The following is a 21,279-nucleotide window of genomic DNA, read 5'->3' as shown; positions in this document are numbered from 1 at the left end:
CTTATTTGTATCAGTCAGACATGTGCATTTGTTTATAAAACTAATTATCAAAACTCATTAAGGGGGTCTCTTTCAGGGGTTCTGATCCCGCTTACTGTTTTGACAGATTCCCGTAGTCCGCTTACACTATGTACGTAAGCAATTCTCATATTTTTTGTAATTTCCCGTATCCCGCTAGACTTCATTTCCCGTTTTCACGGCACAATAATTTGACTTTCACATGTCACGCTTACAAAAAATCAGCAATCCCGCGTCACGCTTAGACCCCAATGAGACCCACCATTAACAGTGCAAGATACGGAAACTTTTTTTTTTCTGTGGTTTTGTAATCTTAAGAAGTAACAAAAACAACTAAAAATGAAATTTTGATAACATTTAGTTGCTTTTGTATTGTGCTACCTTAACTTTCATGTTAAAGTATTGCTATTTTAATTTCAACATTTGCATTTTACTATCAAAATAACAAAAAGACGAAAAAAATATTTGAAGAAATCTTTTCAATTTCTGAAATCTTATGAAGAAAAAATTGTCCCCACCACCAATTTTTTTTACCCCCCCCCCCCAGCCATTTTTTTTCAACCTCCCCCCCCCCCCCCCCCCCCCCTTTCCAAAAAAAATTCTTTCCCTCAAGATATGGTCATAATCTCAATTCAAATTTCCAAGGGAGTTTGCAACCATAATAACCCATTTAAATACATCATAAAAGTCTTTAAATAGAAAATGACATACATTATCATGGCTAAAATTAATATACCTTAATCAGTATTTTTAAAATTATTAAAATAGTAACTTCTAAAAATAAATTGACAGCTAATCACCTCAAGACAATTCAACATTTCTTTATACATAATTTAAAAGCAGTGTAAGGGAGGTAATTCAAACACAACATTGTACTTAAGTAATTGTCCATTAACCAGCACACCCTTGTTTTTTCTCATTTTTTTGCCCCTCATTCCTAAACGGTTTGAGCCATAACATCCCAAAGCCAATCCTAACCATCCCTTTGTGGTATGGAAACTTGTGGTCTAATTTCGGAGAGATCCATACACCTTTCCACAAGTTATTGTCTGGAAACTAGAATAAAATGCTTCGCTGGGGCGCAGCTTGATACGACCGCAGAGGTCGAACCCTGAACAGTTGGGGCAAGTATGGACACAAAATTCAAGCTTGATACAGCTATGACTTTGGATTGTCATTAAATATTTGACACAGCATAGGTTTCTGACACAGGATGAATGTGGTGTAAGAACTGGAAAAAATTTAATTTACCTATTATGGTGGAATCTCCATAAACTAAATTGTTTGTTAATTTCAATATATCAAAGAATATGTAGAATTCAATGTTTGATGTAATGTAATAAAGTTGAAATTTGGACCGTTTTTGTTCAATGTGGACCAATTTGGTAACATGTATAAATAATCAAAAATCTAAATACATGGGAGCCCATTTAAATACATCATAAAGGTATTAAAATAGAAAGTGACATCATAGTCATGGCTAAAAATAAACAAAAATCCTTAATCAGCAACATTTAAAGAAATATCTAAAAATAAAATTCCTTTGTAACCATAAAAGCCCATTTAAATACATCATAAAGATATTAAAATAGAAAATGACATCATAGTCATGGCTAAACATAGCAAAAAACCCTTAATCAGCATCATTTAACAGTAATATCTAAAAATGGAAATTACATCATAAAGGTATTAAAATAGAAAATGACATCATAGTCATGGCTAAAAATAAACAAAATCCTTAATCAGCATCAGCAACATTTTATAGTAATATCTAAAAATAAAATTCCTTTGTAACCATAAAAGCCCATTTAAATACATCATAACAGATATTAAAATAGAAAATGACATCATAGTCATGGCTAAACATAGCAAAAACCTTAATCAGCATCATTTAACAGTAATATCTAAAAATAAAAATTTCTTTGCAACCATAAAAGTAAAATAGAAAATGACATCATAATCATAGCTAAAAATAAACAAAAAATTTTTTTATTGGCAAATTTTAAATGGAGTTTATTATACTAAAACAATAAATTTGCAACCATAAACATGATAAAACCCCATTTAAACACATCATAAAAGTATTAAATAATTCAACTACATCATAAGGCTATAAAAATAGAAAATGACTTCATAGTCAAGGCTAAAGGTAAACAAAAAACCTTCATCAGCAAAATTTTATATTGGCAAATTTCCAATGAAGTTTATTACACTAAAATTGTTGGCAAATTTCCAATGCATTTATTAACAATAAAGTTATTGGCAAATTTCCAATTTACATAACTTAAAAGCAGTGTAGATGAGATATTTAAATGAGTTTGAATTACCAACCTTACACTGCTTTTAAATAATGTTCTTTACTCAATTATTTGTCTATTAAAATGGAAACCCTTGTTTTTTAACCTTTTTTCCCCTTATTCCTTAAACATTAGAGCACACTAAAAAAATCCTTATTTTCGACCAATATTTGGCCCCTTATTCATAAATGTTTGAGCAATTAACCCCAAAACTCAATTCCTACTTTCTCTTCGTGATAAAAAATAACTAACTTAAAATGTAAATTTTAAACAAAAAAAAAAGGAAACAAAAAAATTACCCCTTTTTTGACCCCCGCCCCCCTTATGATTCATCACCCCCACCCCCCTTTCCCCCAAACCAAGCTCAATAACAGCCTTGTCTTTGTGGTATGGTACCTTGTAATACAATTTTAGAGAGATCCATACACTTGAACACAAGTTATTGTCTAGAAACTAAAAAATGCTTATTTTAAACCCCTTTTCAGGCCCCTTATTACTAAACGTTTTGGGCAATTACCACAACACTCAATTCCAGCTTTCCCTTTGTGAAATGGAACCTTGTAGTAAAATTTCAGAAAGATCCATACACTTACACACAAGTTATTGTCATGAAACTAGAAAAATGCTTGTTTTTTGCCCCCTTTTGGCCCCTTATTCCTAAAATTTTGAGGCAATTAACCCCAAAATCAATCCCAGCATTGACCCTTTGTGATATGGAATCTTGTGGTACAATGTCAAAGAGATCCATATGCTAACACACAAGTTATGTCTGGAAGTTACAAAAATGCTTATTTTCGGCCCCTTTTTGGCCCCTAATTCCTTAACTGTTGGTACCATAACCCCCAAAATCAATCCCCACCTTCCTATTGTGGTATTGAACCTTATGGTAAAATTTCATAGAGATCCATTCACTTAAACTAAAGTTAGAGTGCGAAAACCATTGTGTATTCGGACGACGACGCCGGACGACGACGACGACGACGCCAACGTCATACCAATATACGACCTCAAAATTTTTTTTGCGGTCGTATAAAAATGCTTATTTGGGCCCTTTTTTGGTCCCTAATTCCTAAACTATTAGGACCTTAACCCCCAAAATCAATCCCAACCTTCCTTTTGTGGTTATAAACCTTGCGTTTAAATTTCATAGATTTCAATTTACATATACTAAAGTTATTGTCCGGAAACCAAATGTCTTTGGACAACGCTGACAACGACAACGTGATACCAATATACGACCGCAAAATTTTTTGCGGCCGTATAAAAACCTCATCAATTTGTCAATCTTTAGGAAGTAGGATGAGTATGAGAAAAGCCCAATCTTCTTAAATTTCAAAATAACAGGTTTGATTAACAGGTAAACACTTTATATTATAAAACTCAAAACTTGATACTTAGAACTTGTAACTTGATCCTTTGAACTCTCAAACTTTGTACTGGTACACATAATAATTAAGAAGGTATATCCATAACATACTGTTTTGTTGCATCATCTGTTTCACGTTGTTTTAGATGATTTCCACTTCCTTATGTTGGGGATAATGCAAGGTGTCCAATGTACTTTGTTTTAAGCTAAGCTTACATTTAACATACTGAATCTACCTTGTCCATATATTTAACTGTTAATCTAAACTATTGTGATCAGATCATATAATAATATTCACACTGCTTCTGTTACTTGTGCTTTTAAGTTGTTATATAATAAACGTATAAAATATTATAGTTGTTCTTTGTTGTTTATAGGGTCGTATAGTGGATTAGTTAAACAAGACTGGTCAGTTATGTCAATGAACTATTTATGATAGTTGTCTATCTAAATACGGATTGAATAAATAAAACAATGTATTTAATGAAATCAGCCCTATTTATGGAGTAGCCTCTAGATAGCGTTTATTATATAACATTTGGGTAAATTAATGAAAACATAGCACATCTTGATGAGTATGTAGATGTGGAGCAAATAGCAACTCAATAGTTCGATAAAACCAGAACGAGATATCCTCAACATTTGTGATAGATTTGAATCTGGACATTAAGCAATCAATTAATAGAGGTCACACCATACAAATGTCTGTAAAGTTTAATCACCCTGTGTCTAGACAAACTAGGATTTATCTGAAGTACCAGTAGAATTGCAATTAACAGGAAATTTTTGAAAGGACTGACAACACCGAAATACAATGGAAAAGGTTACTGAACCTACTCCTTTAAAGAACTTTGCCTATTATCTTAAAAACTATTATAGATAAGATAGAAACATGGAAAACAGCAACAATTATCACCTTATAGATATCTTTCATAAAAAAAAACAACTTGTTTTTAAGGTTTTTTACATACATTCTATAACATTTATATTTATAGATCTATTTTACAAATTTTTAATTGAATGTATAAATCATACATATTTTTTTTTACAATATTCAAATGCGGTTAAACTAAGAGATCCAAATAGATATAAGAAGATGTGGTATGAGTGCTAATGAGACAACTCTCCATCCAAGTCAAAATTTATAAAAGTAAACCATTATAGGTCAAAGTACTGTCTTCAAAACAGAGTTTTGGCTCACACCGAACAGCAAGCTATAAAGGGCCCCAAAAATTACTAGTGTAAAACCATTCAAACGGGAAAACCAACGGTCTAATCTATATAAAAAAACAAGAAACGAGAAACACTTATGAACCACATCAACAAGCGACAACTACTGAACATCAGATTACTGAAAAAATTGTTACCAACTTTTGACAATTTTGCTGAAGAAAAGATTAATTTACAAAGACTGGAAAAATGGTAAAAATTCCTAAAAAAATCCATAATTACATTTGCACAACTGCAATACAAGTGCAATCATTCTGTGAAGTTTCAAGGATCTGGGCTGATAACTGTAGTAGAAGTTTAGCGATTCTGTAACTACAGTGTATGCAGAAAAATGACTGTTCCTAAGTTTGGAAACATGGGATAAAATAATAAATGGGAAATGCAGAAATCTATAAACATAGATTCTACCACTGCATCAAGTTCAATATAATATTTATCCACTTGAGACAGTTATATTTTCAAATCTAAAACTTGAGGCTTGCCGAGTGTTTTTAAAAGTATTAAAAATTTAACTGTCGAGAGTGGATAAATGTTGTATTACACAAGATTTGGTGCTGGAATCCGTTTCTCTAAATAATTTTTAGACGATATACAGATAATCTTTCTTTTCCAATGATCTACAAAAAGATGTGTTCCTTCTATGTGACATCATCAGGCATGGTTGCCTTTTTTCATGCCGTCACAATAGGAAATTCAGAGGAAAGCAAGAAATTTTGTCGTCATAATCGAATTAAAAAAACCAACTGATAAAAGTTTCTTGTGGATATGCACATCTACAGATTATGTCCTCATTAACTACAAAATTTCATGAAGTTCTGTTTTGTGGTTTCAGAGGAGGGGCATGTTGCAGTATATATTTAGGTCAAAATTTAAGTTCAAAGGGGCATAACTCCTAGAAAAAATATTAAATCATATTTTCCTGTGAATATACACATCTACATAGTAGTATGTCCTTATTATCTACAAAGTTTCATAAAATTCTGTTGTGTGGTTTCAGAGGCGTTGCGATGAGGAACTGTTGCAGTAGTATATTTAGGCCAAAATTCTAAGTTCAAAGGGGCATAACTCATAGAAAAAAATTGAATCATAATTTCCTGTCGATATGCACATCTACATAGTATGTCCTTATTATCTACAAAATTTCATGAAATTCTGTTGTGTGGTTTCAGAGGAGTTGTGATGACAAGAACAGGACTAACGGATGGACGTACCGACTGACAGATGGGTCAAAAAAATTATATCCTACGCAACCTCAGTAAAATAAGGATCGTCCTATTCTGATATTTAGGGGTACAATAAGAATTACTCTATTCTGATGTGATTTAGGAGGTACAATAAGGATCATCCTATTCTCATGTGGTTTAGGAGGTACACCAAGGATCATCCTATTCTGATGTGATTTAGGAGGTACAATGAGGATCATCCTATTCTGATGTGGTTTAGGAGGTACACCAAGGATCATCCTATTCTCATGTGGTTTAGGAGGTACACCAAGGATCATCCTATTCTGATGTGGTTTATGAAGTACAATAAGGATTGTCCTATTCTGATGTTGTTCTTATGGACAAATTGACAGGCAAATACACATTATTGTAACTATATCCTTGGGATAAAAATAAAGGTAAGATGAGTTTATTATGACATACATATTGCTTTGTCTAAATGTATTGATGACACTCACTGTATAATTTTACAAATAGACATTTGAAGCTATTTTTTTCTTTTAATTCAAATATAAATAAACTAGTGTAACTACAAATAATTACATGTGTTTCATTTATTCACAAAAACCATGTCTAACTTATACTGGCATGTTGGAATAATTAGTACCAAGATCATTTTTAGGCCGTCTTCGGATATCTTCTACCCCTGGAAGTTGCTCAGGCAGTTCTTGTTCTTTCAGCTTAGGCATTTCTCTTTCAGTATGATGTATTCTAGCACGGGAAAAATAACCTATAGGTGGCCTTTCCATATTCATTTTTTCTTTCATGCACTGGTCAAAGACAACTTGTGTTTTTCTGCAACTGCAAAGTAAAATGATAATGTCAAATTAGCTAATTAAGGAACATAATGTCTCACAACACTACCTTCTTAGTCTTCAACACATGTAAACATATGATTACATGTACCTTTTCAAATATCAATTTGAATTGTAAACAAAGAACTCTGGATGCCCAAGATAACTATTTTTCCTTCATTATTTCTTTTAATGGTATTTTGTTTTTACATATCATGCTTGTCTTATTATTTCAATGTTTGAGGGATCAATTCATCACTAAAATAAAAATAACAAATTATAAAGTTCATTTGTGGAGCAGGATTTGCTTACCTTTCCAGAGCAACTGAGATCACCCTTTTTTTTTAGGGGTTTGTGTGGCTCGGTCTTTAGTTTTCTATGTTGTCTCCCAAGCATGTAGTGGCCAATAATTTGTCCTGATTCGATCATCCTGATACCTGATATCAAATTTTGGCAGAACAGAGACACAATCAACATTTTTATTTACAAATGTACAACAATGTAGAAACAAGCCGATTATTGACTTATGTGTTCCCATTGTTAAATTTACAAGAAATATTCTTAAACTCTGAACTTCAGTATACACTGACACTGTTATCTTGCACTATGTACATGTATGCCAATCAATTTTCTCAATTTATAGTTTGACCTCCTTTCCCCAAAAAAATGAGCTATTTATAATCACAATGACTGAATGAGACTATTCATCATTTTATTGTAATTTTTTTAACAGATCCCAGGCTTTGAAAATTACTAGTACTAATACTACAAGTATACCGATATAAATCCATACTGGAACCACTTCTGTCCACACAGTCATGGTACACATTAAATTCCTCTTGACAGTTCTTCTTTAGATTTCTATAAAATTCCCATCCACATCTTGTAACTTCTTTTCCTTCATTTATACATTTTCTTGGACCTTTCTCCTCTGAAACGCACAACATAAACTCCTGAAATGTCAAAAACAAAAATTCATCTAATACAAGAGGAATGTGTTCAGTTATTAAATAAACTCCTGTATGCATATATATATAAATCCTGAAATGGTTTCAGGTAATGGTTTTGCTAAGTAACTTGAATACGCCTCCACAAAATTATTTGAAGGTCAATTTCAGAGGGATCTATTTGTAGATCATAGATTCTCTCTTTCTACTTATAAAGTTTCTTCAAAAATGCAAAAAGGGTAAATATCATCTTTAAAGGCAATAACTCCTATTAGGGGTCAATTGGCAATTTCTGACATGTTGACTTATTTGAAGATATTATTGTTTCAGGTAATTTTTATTTCTTAAAATTTCTATTTTATACAGTTTTCAAGTTATAATTATATAAATTCAAAAAACTTTAAAATTAGCAAAAACTTACATTTCATGGACAATTACTTCAAAATAGGTTGTCCAAGTTTACCAAATTTGATAGAAGATAGACCTGCTGACTATTAACATTTATGAGATCAAAGGTTTTGTAAGAAATGTACCCTTAATTTGGTTGAAGATGAACAACATTTTAGTTGTCCAGCATACAATGATGATCATTATAGAGAGATATTTTTCAAGGAGATAAACAATATTTGTCATAAACTTTCAGATCTCTCAAATGAGGCATAATTTGTTTGGTTATTTACTAATGAAAATGTGTCTGTCCTAAAATATTTAGGGAATTATGTTATTAAATGTCTAGATGTTATTGTTAGACAAAACATAAATTAATATACCTTATAAGATCTTATAACAATGATTATAATTTATTGTAATGATTTTATGCTTCTGGTCCTGCCTGGAATAAAATGTACCTGATTTATATTATAAGAAGAAGAAATATATATAGCTCTATTATAACTATATGAACAATTAATATTTCATTTCAATGTAAAAAAAAAAGATTTTTGTTACAAATCATTTGTGTGTCATGCTGCCCATCAAGGGCCCTTAATTGGAACAATAATTATTCTTATTCTAATTGGTTTGAAAATTGAAGTTAAAGTATTGAAGATATTATCCCTTATCTACAATGTATTATTCTTGTTAATATACAGAATTTACTTCTATCTACATATAAATTAAACCAAAAAAGATGGGCGCATTAAATTTGCTTTCAAACTTTCTAAATTTTGGTCTTAAAAAATTGTAAACTTTTCAAAACAAGATAAAAAATTCACTAAATAAATAAATTTCCTTTAGAAACAAATTATAAATACCAAAATTTATTCAATTTAACTAATTTGTAAAGATTAAACATTAAATCAAATAGTTATCAGTAAAAGTTAAATAATGGAACTGTTCAAGGGAGACAACAAAGCCAATCTGCTACAGTTAGCCGAGGAAAAATCAGCTACAAATTGGTCATTGTGATTTCAAATAATATACTTTATTTCAGAATAAAAATTGAGATTTTGTAGGAACGGCAAAAATTTTGTAGGACTGACATATAATCTTGCTTTGTCAGTCCCATGACTGACAGGTCAAAATAAGTTTTTGCGAACTCTGGAAATGTACTACTATTGAATTATTATCTTCTCACACTCTTATTCACTGACAGCTTTCTGTATGGTCGTTAAAACTTCCCCAAATGAATTCGAACCGTGCAAGTGCAAGTAAGAAGGAAAAACCGTGATGAAAGAAAAGCCAAAATTTTAGATAAACAATCACCGTTTTTCTCTCGCACTAGTATAATTTCAAATAATTTGAAGGAGAGAATCTAGTGTTATATGGACTACTGTTTCATTTATGCATATGAAAGAAATACTACCTTCGACGCATTATCACAGTATTTTCCAAAGTAAACAGAGCTTGCTCTAAGGACAGACGATGTTAGTGGAAGCTCTGGAACTGTAAGTTCCTCATTACTAGGCAAATAATCCTCGTTTGTAAAGGCCATCGGACGGCCTTCCAAGGACAATCAACGTTAAATTACTGCAAAACTGTACGTTTTGAACTGTGGTGCTTTAAAGAGCTAACCTGACCATGATAATGTCAGAGGAAATAAAGGACAGATTCCATTTTTCGGATCTCACTAACAACCGTAAACGAATTTAGCGGAAAGGACGTCAAGAAAACAAATATAATGACACGAAGACGAATTTAGCACCAATATGACGAAATAAGTGACAAGAAATTCAATGTTTTAATTATTTCAAATTAATTAATACAAATACTTTATTGTAAATAAAAAAAACACATCAATAATGTTATAACATATCAAATTCATTAACTTTTTCTGGTATTTAAAGGGGCATTAGACCGATTTAACTAAAATTCTCGCATTTGATTTATAACATACTAAAACGTATATCAAATTATAAAAAAGTCTAAAATAAACAATTTACGATGTTTGGACTCGATGATATATATATCAGCATTTCGTGTGTATTATAGCCTAGACGCCATCTAATTAACACTCGGGGTGACCTCCGATGACTGCCGACGATCATATAACCCGATATAATTATATGAGATATAAATAGATAGCGAACACATGCAATTGGGTTATTCTATGTCTGTTTGATTTCATATTATAGGCTAGAAAATATGTTAATACTCGTTGTTACCTGTATAAGAATGAGTTTTTGTGGATCGAATCAGTCAACCAAATAGTTTAACCTTGTTTTATTTTCAATGTTGACATCATTGTCCTTTTAATAGATGAACACGCCTAGTTTATGCGTAAATTATCTCTAGCTAAGGGATGAAATTGAAGGTCACATGAATACGGATTCAAAGAGGTCGAATTGTTCACTTGCAAGTGAATAATTCATCAGCGATGTGTCATAGCTTATTTGTACAAAATTGAACCAAACTGGCTGCTAAAAGCGAATTATTATTTCACTTTTTCACTTTCATTAATGATTGAACAATAAAAAATCATATTTTTTTTTTATATATATCTCGTAGCTGATGCCCATTTAAACACTCTGATATGAAAGAGATATATATACCAGGAATCATCACTGAAATATTTTCGATGGGGTGGAGGACATAGATTTATTGATCAATACACATATTACACAGGCACTTGTCTAAGAAAAAGATTACATATAAACTTTGATATAACACAAAATGTACAGGTAATTTTTCTTCAGAGACAAGTGCCTGTGATATACTACTACGTTCGATTGTGAGATGTAATATTTTCTACAACCATAACATAAGAGATGTGTATGCAAGGTATGAAGCATTGAGGACTTTTAACTTCTGAAATAGAAGGTTTATACAAATAGTTCAAGGGCCATTGAATTTGAATCTCGCTTTTTTAAATTGTTTGGATTACCATCATACTCTTGATTTTTCAGCTTCAATCTTACATTTTGATATTATATGAGAGTAGGTTTTGAAATTTCACGCTTATTGTGATTGATTGGATAACTAAATTTAATATAATATGTCCTAGAAAATCACATATCAAATGCACGTCTTCAATTTGCGAGGCCTGTACACTATGCAAGTTTGACTCTGACACGAAATTTTACAGAATTCATATCGAAAAATGTATAAGAGAGCTGAGAGTTTCAAATTGAGTTACATTTTGTATTAGGATTTCGTCGTTAAAATGATGCGGAAGAAACCAATGTGATAATCAAACTGATAAGTCGAAAACAAACTGACAAAAACATACAAAAAATCGACCAAAGACAAACAACAGCCTTCAAAACACAAAATAGAAAATCAAAAGACTAAGCAACACAAACCAAACAAAAACCGGGGATTTATATCTCAGTGTTTATATCAATTAGCTGAATATTATAAGTAAAGAAATTTCAAACTTTCTAAATTTTGGTCTTAAAAATTGTAAACTTTTCAAAACAAAATAAATAAATTCACTAAATAAATAAATTTCCTTTAGAAACAAATTATGAATACTAAAATCTATTCAATTTAACTAATTTGTAATGATTAAACATTAAATCAAACAGCTATCAGTAAAATGTCATTTTGATATTATATGGGAGTAGGTTTTGAAATTTCACGCTTATTGTGATTGATATGATAACTAAATCTAATATATGTCCTAGAAAATCACATATCAAATGGACGTCTTCAATTTTCGAGGCTGTACATTATGCAAGTTTGACTCTGACAAAAGAAGCCAATGTGCTAATCAAACTGTAAGTCGAAAACAAACTAACAAAAACATACAAACAATCGACCAAAGACAAACAACAGTCTTCAAAACACAAAATAGAAAATCAAAAGACTAAGCAACATGCACAAACCAAACATATAAACAGTGTTTATATTGGCACTTAATTATAGTCTTTCAAAACTGATGATTAATGAAAATTATAGTGTCCGTCAGACATGTTCACTTTACTTTGACCTCATTTAATGGGCCAGCGATCAAGGTTAACTTTTCGTGGTCAAGTACGTATCTCTGATACTGTACTATATTTGCTGTATTGTGCATATGTCTTTCTAGCAGGGTCCATTTGATCTTGAACTCATTTTCATGGATCATTGGTCATTGCGTCGTTGGTGTTGTTCAAAGCTGTAACAGCACTATGAGTTTTCATTAATAAGCTTATGAAAGATCATATCTGCTACATCAATTTTACCTGTTCCAATCCAAACGTTGCCTACTATGTGGGCCCCCCTTTTTCAAAATCCTGGATTCAAATCTGAACCCCCCTCCGTTAAATCCAAACTATCTTACTTTTCATATATGATGTAGTTAGAGGTTATCATAGCTAAGATACAACTCGTGCATTTACTATACAGGTTCGATACAGTCGCCATTACATACTTGTATATACAGACAATTTGCATAATGTTGTAACAGAATAAATATTGAGTGCTATGAAGTAATAGTATTACACTACAACTTAGTTGGTAGATAAGTGCAATAATGTATGCTTATAACATTTTGATTACGCTAACTGTGATTTACTCCTAATTTCGAAGTTTCCCAGGAAAATATATCTTAACACACTATCATATCAGTGGCGGATCCAAAAAGGGGGGTTGGGGGGTTATTCCGGGGTTGGAAACCACCTTTTTGTTTGACAACGAATGCTTTTGTATGGGGATATATGATTGGACCCCCCCCCCCCATTCCTTTTTAAGATGGCTGGATCCGCGCCTGCATATACTAGTATATCAAATTTCTTTCTACGGAAAATGTTCAGATTCGTGCAATTTTTCAGATTTGCGGTGTCAAAAGCACGTGTCAAAACGAAACATAACCGGGTCTTTAAATTGTAAACAACATTGACAAAACCGGGTCCTTCCATGTTGACAAGACCCATTTCTTTCGTTCAATGCATAGAAATACACCTATTGATGTGCTCAGAGTTGCTAATCCTGGAGATGATGCATAGATCTTTCTTTCCGTACGTTTTTTCCGAACAATGTACACAATTTAACGAGAAGTTAAACAAATTCGAGGTAAGGTTCACTCTAGTCATCATTTTGACTTATTTTTCCATTAATCTAGAACGGTTGTATAGAAAATGTTACATCTCACAATCGAAAAATAGTTATATGTGAATTTATATTCTTCAATTTCATACAAATAACAAATAAATAAACAGAAATCCTACCTTTTCTTTGACTGTAAGACTAAGGTGGTCCGTCACCATGTCGAATATTAGATATCATCGAGATAAACATTTTTTGGCTGGGATGAGCATTTGAATTGTTGTACATTTTGTCGGGCCTTTTATATGGTATGGGTTTGACTCAAAGTTGAAGGCCGTACGCTGACATATAGTTGCTTAATCAACGTCATTTGGTATATGTTGGGTAGTTGTCTCTTATTATTTTTATATTAATGTGTTTTTCAATCTTATATGTGACAAAAGTGAACATTTTTTAAAGAATCTATTGGCAATCAAACTAGGAATGTTAGTCAATGTTAGAGTCAAGGATTATGTTTTACATAATATATAATCTCGTTATTTTTATTGTAAACATATTGATGTATTTTGTCATTTAGGGAATTCAGTGCTGATGATATAGAACCTAGAGTTGAATTAATCGCACACAGCCCCCCTCCTTTCATGTTGTTGGTGACAGTATGTTGACCTCTAGATTCTTTCTGATGTTTGTAACGTTGGGTGTTTGTCTTATAAAGTTTACGTTTAACGCGGTCTTCTTCTATTCAAATACAAAAATATATATAATAGGGTCAAAAATTAAATGTTATTTGCAAATAGTTTCCTTTTAATTTTTAATCACATAAAATGCAATGTTCTCTCTGACAACAGGGTTTCATGAGACAGCTGCAGGTAAAGTACATGTATATTCACTTCTTCAGGCAACCAGCGCATCAGTCATTTTACAGCATTTTTGATGACATATCGACAGACATAAGTGCCGTGGATCATTAATAATTAAATATAACTATGTATGCCGTCAATCATGGCCTCCATGGCTGAGTATAGAGTTCACAACAAAGCAAAGTTTAGCCGGAAAATGAAATATACTATTTTCCCTTCAAGGAAATAAGAACTCTTTCACTGCAATGCAGGGTTATAAATGTAGGAAGGAAAGTATTTATTACCTTGATATTCAATCATTTACAAATTTATGATTAGAAATAAGAAGATGTGGTATGAGTGCCAATTAAACAACTCTCCATCCAAGTCACAATGTGTAAAAAGTAAAAAATTATAGGTCAAAGTACGGGATGAGACTGAATTAGAAAAAGTGACGAAAAAAAAAACAGCTGGGCAATGAAAAAAAAATAAAAGAAAGACATGCTGAAATATGACAACATGAAAACAGACGAGAGACAAAAAAGTCCTCAAAATAATACAGAACAAGAATGTGTCCATAGTACACGGATGCCCCACTCGCAAAAAGGTTATCTTATTAATGTTGTAATAAGATCTTTGAATATTGTTTTCATTTGCACTAACATCGATTTTGACATCAACAAATTAAAACATAACTAGATTTGTATTCCTTTCGAAAGGTTTTTTTGGGATGTATATATACACATCCACGTTTATTTTCTATTTAGAAATTATTTTATCTATACATACCATCATACATATTTATTATATTGATTGATTGATTGTTGGTTGCTTTACGCCGCATTAGCACAACAAGGCTATATCGCGGCGACATATTTATTATAAGGTTAAATCCTAACTATCCTACTGCCTGTCATTACTTTTATTTTGGCATTGCACAAGTCATGTCTTCTATGACTGTCCATGGCGTTAAAACACTAAATCCCTGCCTGGGATGTGTTTTAATTAATTTTAGTCTCTAATGCATGATTTTTTATAAATTGTTTTTGGCTTTTAAGGCTAGCTTTCAGTAACTGCGAATACTCTCAAATCGTACTTTCGTGTTAATTTGACCTGTTGACACAATTTGTAATGCATTTCTCATATTCAATGTTTACTTATTTTGTGTTATATCTCGTCTCACTATTTTTAATATGTACCACCTTTGATAAGTATTTAGTATGACGATAACATTTTCACTTCTGTACTCGTACTATGAATAACAAATTTATTTTGTAAAAAAAGTTCCTGTACTCCTAACAACAAAATTATCATATTTAAATTTACCTGTGTACGTTACTTTATTTAACGCCATTTTGTCCTAGGTTAAAGTTGTCTTTTTGACATTGAAACATCTTTTCTATTTATATTGTGTCATAGATCAAACTTATTCGTTCAGTGTATATTAACTTGTTTATGTGTATTGTCTTTTTGATCGAGTTAAGCCATTTTAATTGATATTTTATTGTGTGTCTTTTTATGTTGTAATGTTATACCACTGTTTCAGGATAGGGTGAAGGTTGGTGCCTGTTAAAACGTTTAAACCCGCTGCATTTTTATGCACCTGTCCTAAGTCAGGAGCCTGTTGTTCAGTGGTCGTCGTTTGTTGGTGTGGTTCATAAGTGTTTCTCGTTTCTCGTTTTTTATATAGATTAGACCGTTGGTTTTCCCGTTTGAATTGTTTTGCACTAGTTTTTTTGGGGCCCGTACTTTGACCTATAATTGTTTACTTTTTACACATTGTGACTTGGATGGATAGTTGTCACATTGGCACTCATACCACATCTTCTTATTTATATCATATGAGTATAACGAAATCAGAGAACTATATTCTAATTAGATTGAGCCGTTTCCAACTGGTTTTTTTTCCAGTTATTTCTTATTTTGTGCTGTATTAAATACTATTGGTCCAGGTTAGGGGGACTGAGCGCTTACAGACATGTTTAACCCCACCACATTCTTTATGCTCCTAGCTTATACTTCAGTGACTGTCGTTGTTTGTTGCCTGTCATATTTGTTTTTCGTTTTGTTATAAACCTGGACACTGTTTTTTTTGTTGTCACGTTTGAACTGTTTTAAAACACTTTGTCATATCGGGGCTTTTTAAAGCTGACTATGGTTTAGAGGGGGTTGTTGAGCGCTCACAAACATGTCTAACCCCGCCACGTTCTTTATGTGCCTGTCCAAAGTTAAAAGTCTTTAGTTCAGTGGTTGCCGTTGGTTCATGTCTGTCGTATTTGTTTTTGTGAATTGTTTTGTGATAAATTAGGCCGTTAGTTTTCTCGTCTGAATTGTTTTTCATTTTCATGTCTAGGCCTTTTATAGCCGACTATACGGTAAGGTTGTTTTTAATTGCTTACATTTACTTAATTTAAACTCTGGTGGATAGTTGTCTCATTTGCAATCATACCACATCTCCCTAGTTTTATAAATGGTATGGGATTTGCTCATTGTTGAAGGCCTCTCGGTAACTTATAGTTGATTACATGCATATCATTTTGAACATTAGTGAATAGTTGTCTCTTTGGCAATTATACCACATTTGCTTTGTTATACTGTGCTACTCCACAGGAAGTAATTGTCTTTATGTCAGTTCAGGGTTCACAACATGACAGTAAAAGTGTTATACTGTGCTACTCCACAGGAAGTAATTGTCTTTATATCAGTTCAGGGTTCACAACATGACAGTAAAAGGGTTATACTACAACGATTCAATGGATTAAAAAAATCCTCAAGAGGTAAACACACGGTTTGTTATAATAGACAACTGCAAATCCAATATGTCAAGCTCTAAATAACATGGTCTACTTTGAAGAAAGATTATAAATGATTTCGTTTTCCATTTTATTCAAGACATGAAAATAAGGCAAATCAGGACGATGAACAGTTCAACACGAGTTAATTTATACATGGTGTTAATGTTCGAAGCCAATCTTCAGTCTGCATTTGTTTTCCTTCAATCCGAAAAACTCTGTCGTTCCAGTTAGAGCCTTGGAACACAGAAACTGGGACTGACCGTAAAATTAATAAGATGACTTGCATGACGGGCATATTTTCCAAAAACAGTTTACCTAATCTTGAGACCTAAACATAAATCAATGGATCACAAATACAAAGTGACGTGAGGCTCCCTAGAGCCTGAATCGCTCACCTGGTTTTTTGATATTTATTTTATAAATGTACTGCAATCAGTTATGTTTGTTTATTTGTAAATCTTATTTCATAGTGATATTTTTGAAGATATTTTATTGATGATAGTTTTATTGTTTACTGTTTATAGTTTTCGTTGATGATGATGATGATGGATAGATATAGGAAGATGTGGTATGAGTGCCAATGGGACAACTCTCCATCCAAGTTACAATTTATAAAAGTAAACCATTATAGGTCAAGGTACGGCCTTCAACACGGAGCATTGGCTCACACCGAACAGCAAGCTATAAAGGGCCCCAAAAAATTACTAGTGTAAAACCATTCAAACGGAAAAACCAACGGTCTCATCTATATAAAAACGAGAAACGAGAAACACGTATGAACTACATAAACAGACGACAACTACTGTAATCAGATTCCTGACTTAGGACAGGTGCAAACATTTGCAGCGGGATTAAACGTTTTAATGGTTCCAAACCTTCTCCCTTTTCTGAAACAATAGTATAACATCACAACATAGAAAAACACACTATAAAATATCAATTGGAAGGCTTAACTCAATCAAAAAACGTAAATTAACACACAATGAACGAATAAATTTGACCTGTGACACCTGAATGCAAATACACAGTTAATAAAAAAATACAAGGGATAAATAATTAAAGTCAAAAGTAAATAAACAGGTTTAAACAAAGTTAAAGTATGATCTCACTGTGAAATGTCAAACAATTTTTAGAAAATCATCACTTTTGAAGAAACCTGCGTCATATTATACACAGGTAAATGAAAATAATTTTGTTGTTAAGTATACTTCTTCTTCTGTGTGTATGAAATCTTCCGTTTAGGAATACCAAAACATTTCTTTAATATCAATAAAACTAATCTAACACTTGGTACATATGGGGTGAATATCAACAATAAAACTATACAATTAGTGCTAGATAAAACTTCCTGTACAGGTCCAAGAACAGCATGTAGGGAAAAATGAAATAATTTTGATGTTCATAGTACGAAGAAGTGAAAATTTGTAGTAATACCAAATAATCAAAGCTGGTATATAGACAAGATCCATATTAACTATTAATAACAAAAAAGCATTACAAATAGTATCAACAGGTCAAATTAAAAAGAAAGTACGATTTGAGAGTACTCGCAGTTACTGACAGCTAGATGACCGTTTAACGCCCAGCGGCAACTGAAATGCATATTTAGGACGAGAACGTGTTAATGTGATACGCTTCGTACTAGACTGACACTCTGAGCTAGATTTTAAACGTGCTAGTTCACAAGGTAACGGTCTGCAGGTAGACATGTAATCCTATCCAGACACGTTATTCTGACCTCGGCCAACAAGACAATCATTTATATTCCTCCTAAATGCCTAGTTCAGCGGAGAATCTGCAAATTGGGTTCGAACCCATGACCTACCACACTCGAGAAGTCTGACAATTTGGCCATGTTGACTCAGTTGTAGATCTTATTTTGCTTTTATAAGGTTTTCTCTTACTACTAAGTTATTTTTTTCAATTTTTTTTTTAAAAAGTGTAAAAATCTTCATTCAGGAGAAATAATTGACAATTTTGGCCATGTTGTAGATCTATTGTGCTGAACATTTTTGCTGGTTGCTGTTTCTCTCTTTCTATAGTATCTGCAAAAAGACACAAAAAGATTAAACATAATCTTTTCATTGGCAAAAACTCCTTTAAAGGGTGAATTGACGATTAATATGTTGATCTTATTTTGCTACATATTGTTGCTCTCTATTCATTATAGTTTCTAACAAAAAAAAACCCATAAAATGGGTAAAAATATTCAGGGACAATAACTCCTGTAAGGAGCCAATAACTTCTATAAGGAGAAGATACCCCTGCTGATCATTTTTACCCTTGATGATGGATGGACGACGAAAATGGACGCCAAGTGAAGATAAGTCTCACATGGCTTTTCAAGCCAGGTAAACTAATAATACATTAAAATAAAAACAGGATTCATGAAAATACTCAACAGTCAATGTCACTGCGGTGAATCCTGTAAGGAGGACATGTATCACACTAGTTAGGAATCTGACCTAATCAATCAAACTGAACATCTATCAATCGAATATGAAAATGATGTCAAGGTTATGTGAACCATGTCATACGGATACATACAAATTACAATAATTCAATAAACCAATTGAGTACTTAAAGCACTTCAAGTTGAGAAACTGACCTATTCAAGAAAACTTACATTTGGTAAATGAACCATTAAAATTAATTCAAGGTCAGAAGAACTGTCAATCAGTCATTACTACTTATAAAAACTAACCTTTTCATGAGATGATATAAATGAACTACGAAAAAAGGATCAAGACCAAATAAGCTTTGACAAGGTCGTGTTTATGTAACAATAATTCTAGACCGAAGGTAGTTGTGGTCCTTTTAATAATAATTGCAAAAAACTGAGATTACTGTACAAACTTAGTATTGACAAATGAACAATGAAAATTGAGGTTAAGATAACATTAAGACTTCAAGGCAAAAGTGTATTACAATGTACATACAATGGTTCCATATACCAAAGATAGTTGACCTTTATTAATATTATTAATTATAGTACTTGAGATATTAACCTAATCATAATTTCTGTCTTGGGGACCAGTAGAGCTTGCAAGGACTCAAACACCAACTCAGTTGACCTATTACTCATAGATGGGGAAAAGATTAATGAATCAAAAAGTTTTTTTATGCAGTCACTGAACCATGAAAATAAGATTGAGAACAATTGACATATGCTAGTGTAAACTCAATGTCTTACATTCTTCAGCATTCTTTGCAAGTGTTACAAAAGAATGCTTCCATTCATGTTGCTTTTTGATTGTGCACCTCATTCAGTTTTATCTATACATAAATATTTTGGCAAAAGTATTTTATGTACCAGTATGTCAATGAAGCTATATTCATAAAGATATGAGGTAAGGGTATATATTTGAATATTTCTACAGTACAATATGAGTGTCATTTTGTGTCACAGGTGTACCTAATGAGCAATATTCAAGACACGTGTTGTTTCAAAGGTGTATCTAATGAACAATATTCAAGACATTTGTTGTTTCACATGTGTACCGAAGGAACAATATTCAAGACACATGTGTTGTTTCACAGGTGTACCTAAGGAACAATATTCAAGACATGTGTTGTTTCACATGTGTACCTAAGAAACAATATTCAAGACACATGTGTTGTTTTACAGGTGTACCTAATGAAGCAGGGGCAAAATTTTTTGTCCACCTTCTACCTCGCTAAGAAAATTTCATAGGCCGATGCGGCACTCCGAAGCAGGGGCAAAATTCAAGACGTGTTGTTTCACATGTGTACCTAAGGAACAATATTCAAGACACATGTGTTGTTTCACAGGTGTACTTAAGGAACAATATTCAAGACACATGTGTTGAGTCCACAATAATCATATTTGCTTCTAATGCCTTCCCCAAATACAGAAATGGCAAAGTTAATGTTGTGATGTATGGGGTTCTAACACCCAAAATATTGTAGGTGCATAAAAAATAATGTTATAAAGATACTGAAATCCATTTACTAGTTCAGGTGGAAAGCAAATACATGACATCCTCAGAATCAAAATAGATAAACTGTGTGTGATTTTAGGTAAACAAGGTTTTCTGAAAATTTCTTTGCAATCCAATAGTGTATGTAGGAGATTTATGAATAAACAGTATGGTCACCTGGCTAGAAAAATGAACTAACACACCCAACAATCACCTCAGTATGCAGGGTACATAAAACTATTGCTATTTAGAATAGTTGAGGAAAGGCCACCTGATTTGAACCGTTGACTTTGAATGATTTTGCATTCATGTTACATTTGTAACTTTCAGTATGTGTTGTGCTACAGTTTTTCACTTGACATAACTTTTAATTAAACCTTGCTAAACTATCATTAAGTTAAAAGGTCAAGTGTAAAAAAAACT

At 32.3% G+C, this 21,279-nt stretch overlaps 2 protein-coding genes and 1 long non-coding RNA gene across 6 annotated transcripts in view; 1 reads left to right on the top strand and 2 right to left on the bottom strand.

The window, feature by feature from the left end:
- The window catches only part of LOC127728681 (serine/threonine-protein kinase 11-interacting protein-like), a 480,863-nt gene that overhangs the window by 57,915 nt on the left and 401,669 nt on the right, over positions 1-21,279 (top strand). The window lies entirely within an intron of this gene.
- LOC127728736 (uncharacterized) overlaps positions 1,992-21,279 on the bottom strand; it is a 133,077-nt gene continuing 113,789 nt past the window's right edge. The window contains exon 2 of the long non-coding RNA XR_007994340.1: positions 1,992-3,195. This is a non-coding gene — a long non-coding RNA (uncharacterized LOC127728736). The remainder of the gene's footprint in view (positions 3,196-21,279) is intronic.
- Positions 6,615-9,880, bottom strand: LOC127728725 (NADH dehydrogenase [ubiquinone] 1 alpha subcomplex subunit 8-like). Its single transcript, XM_052236377.1, has 3 exons — positions 9,680-9,880; positions 7,706-7,881; positions 6,615-6,935 (listed from the first exon to the last, which is right to left on the bottom strand). Exons 1-3 carry the CDS (start codon positions 9,806-9,808, stop codon positions 6,713-6,715), a joined length of 528 nt encoding a protein of 175 aa, XP_052092337.1. The 5' UTR covers positions 9,809-9,880; the 3' UTR covers positions 6,615-6,712.

Source organism: Mytilus californianus, unplaced genomic scaffold, assembly GCF_021869535.1.
Source record: "Mytilus californianus isolate M0D057914Y unplaced genomic scaffold, xbMytCali1.0.p SCAF_2, whole genome shotgun sequence".
In the NCBI taxonomy this organism is placed as follows: Eukaryota; Metazoa; Mollusca; class Bivalvia; order Mytilida; family Mytilidae; genus Mytilus; species Mytilus californianus.
Note: the sequence above shows the minus strand (reverse complement) of the source record. Positions and strands in the feature narration are given on the sequence as shown.

Coding starts and splice junctions, on each gene's coding strand:
- LOC127728725 (XM_052236377.1), bottom strand. CDS start 9,808: ATGGCCTTTACAAACGAGGATTATTTGCCTAGTAATGAGGAACTTACA. Junction 7,882..9,679: donor ACTGTGATAATGCGTCGAAG/GTAGTATTTCTT, acceptor TTGACATTTCAG/GAGTTTATGTTGTGCGTTTC. Junction 6,936..7,705: donor TCCAGTATGGATTTATATCG/GTATACTTGTAG, acceptor TTTACTTTGCAG/TTGCAGAAAAACACAAGTTG.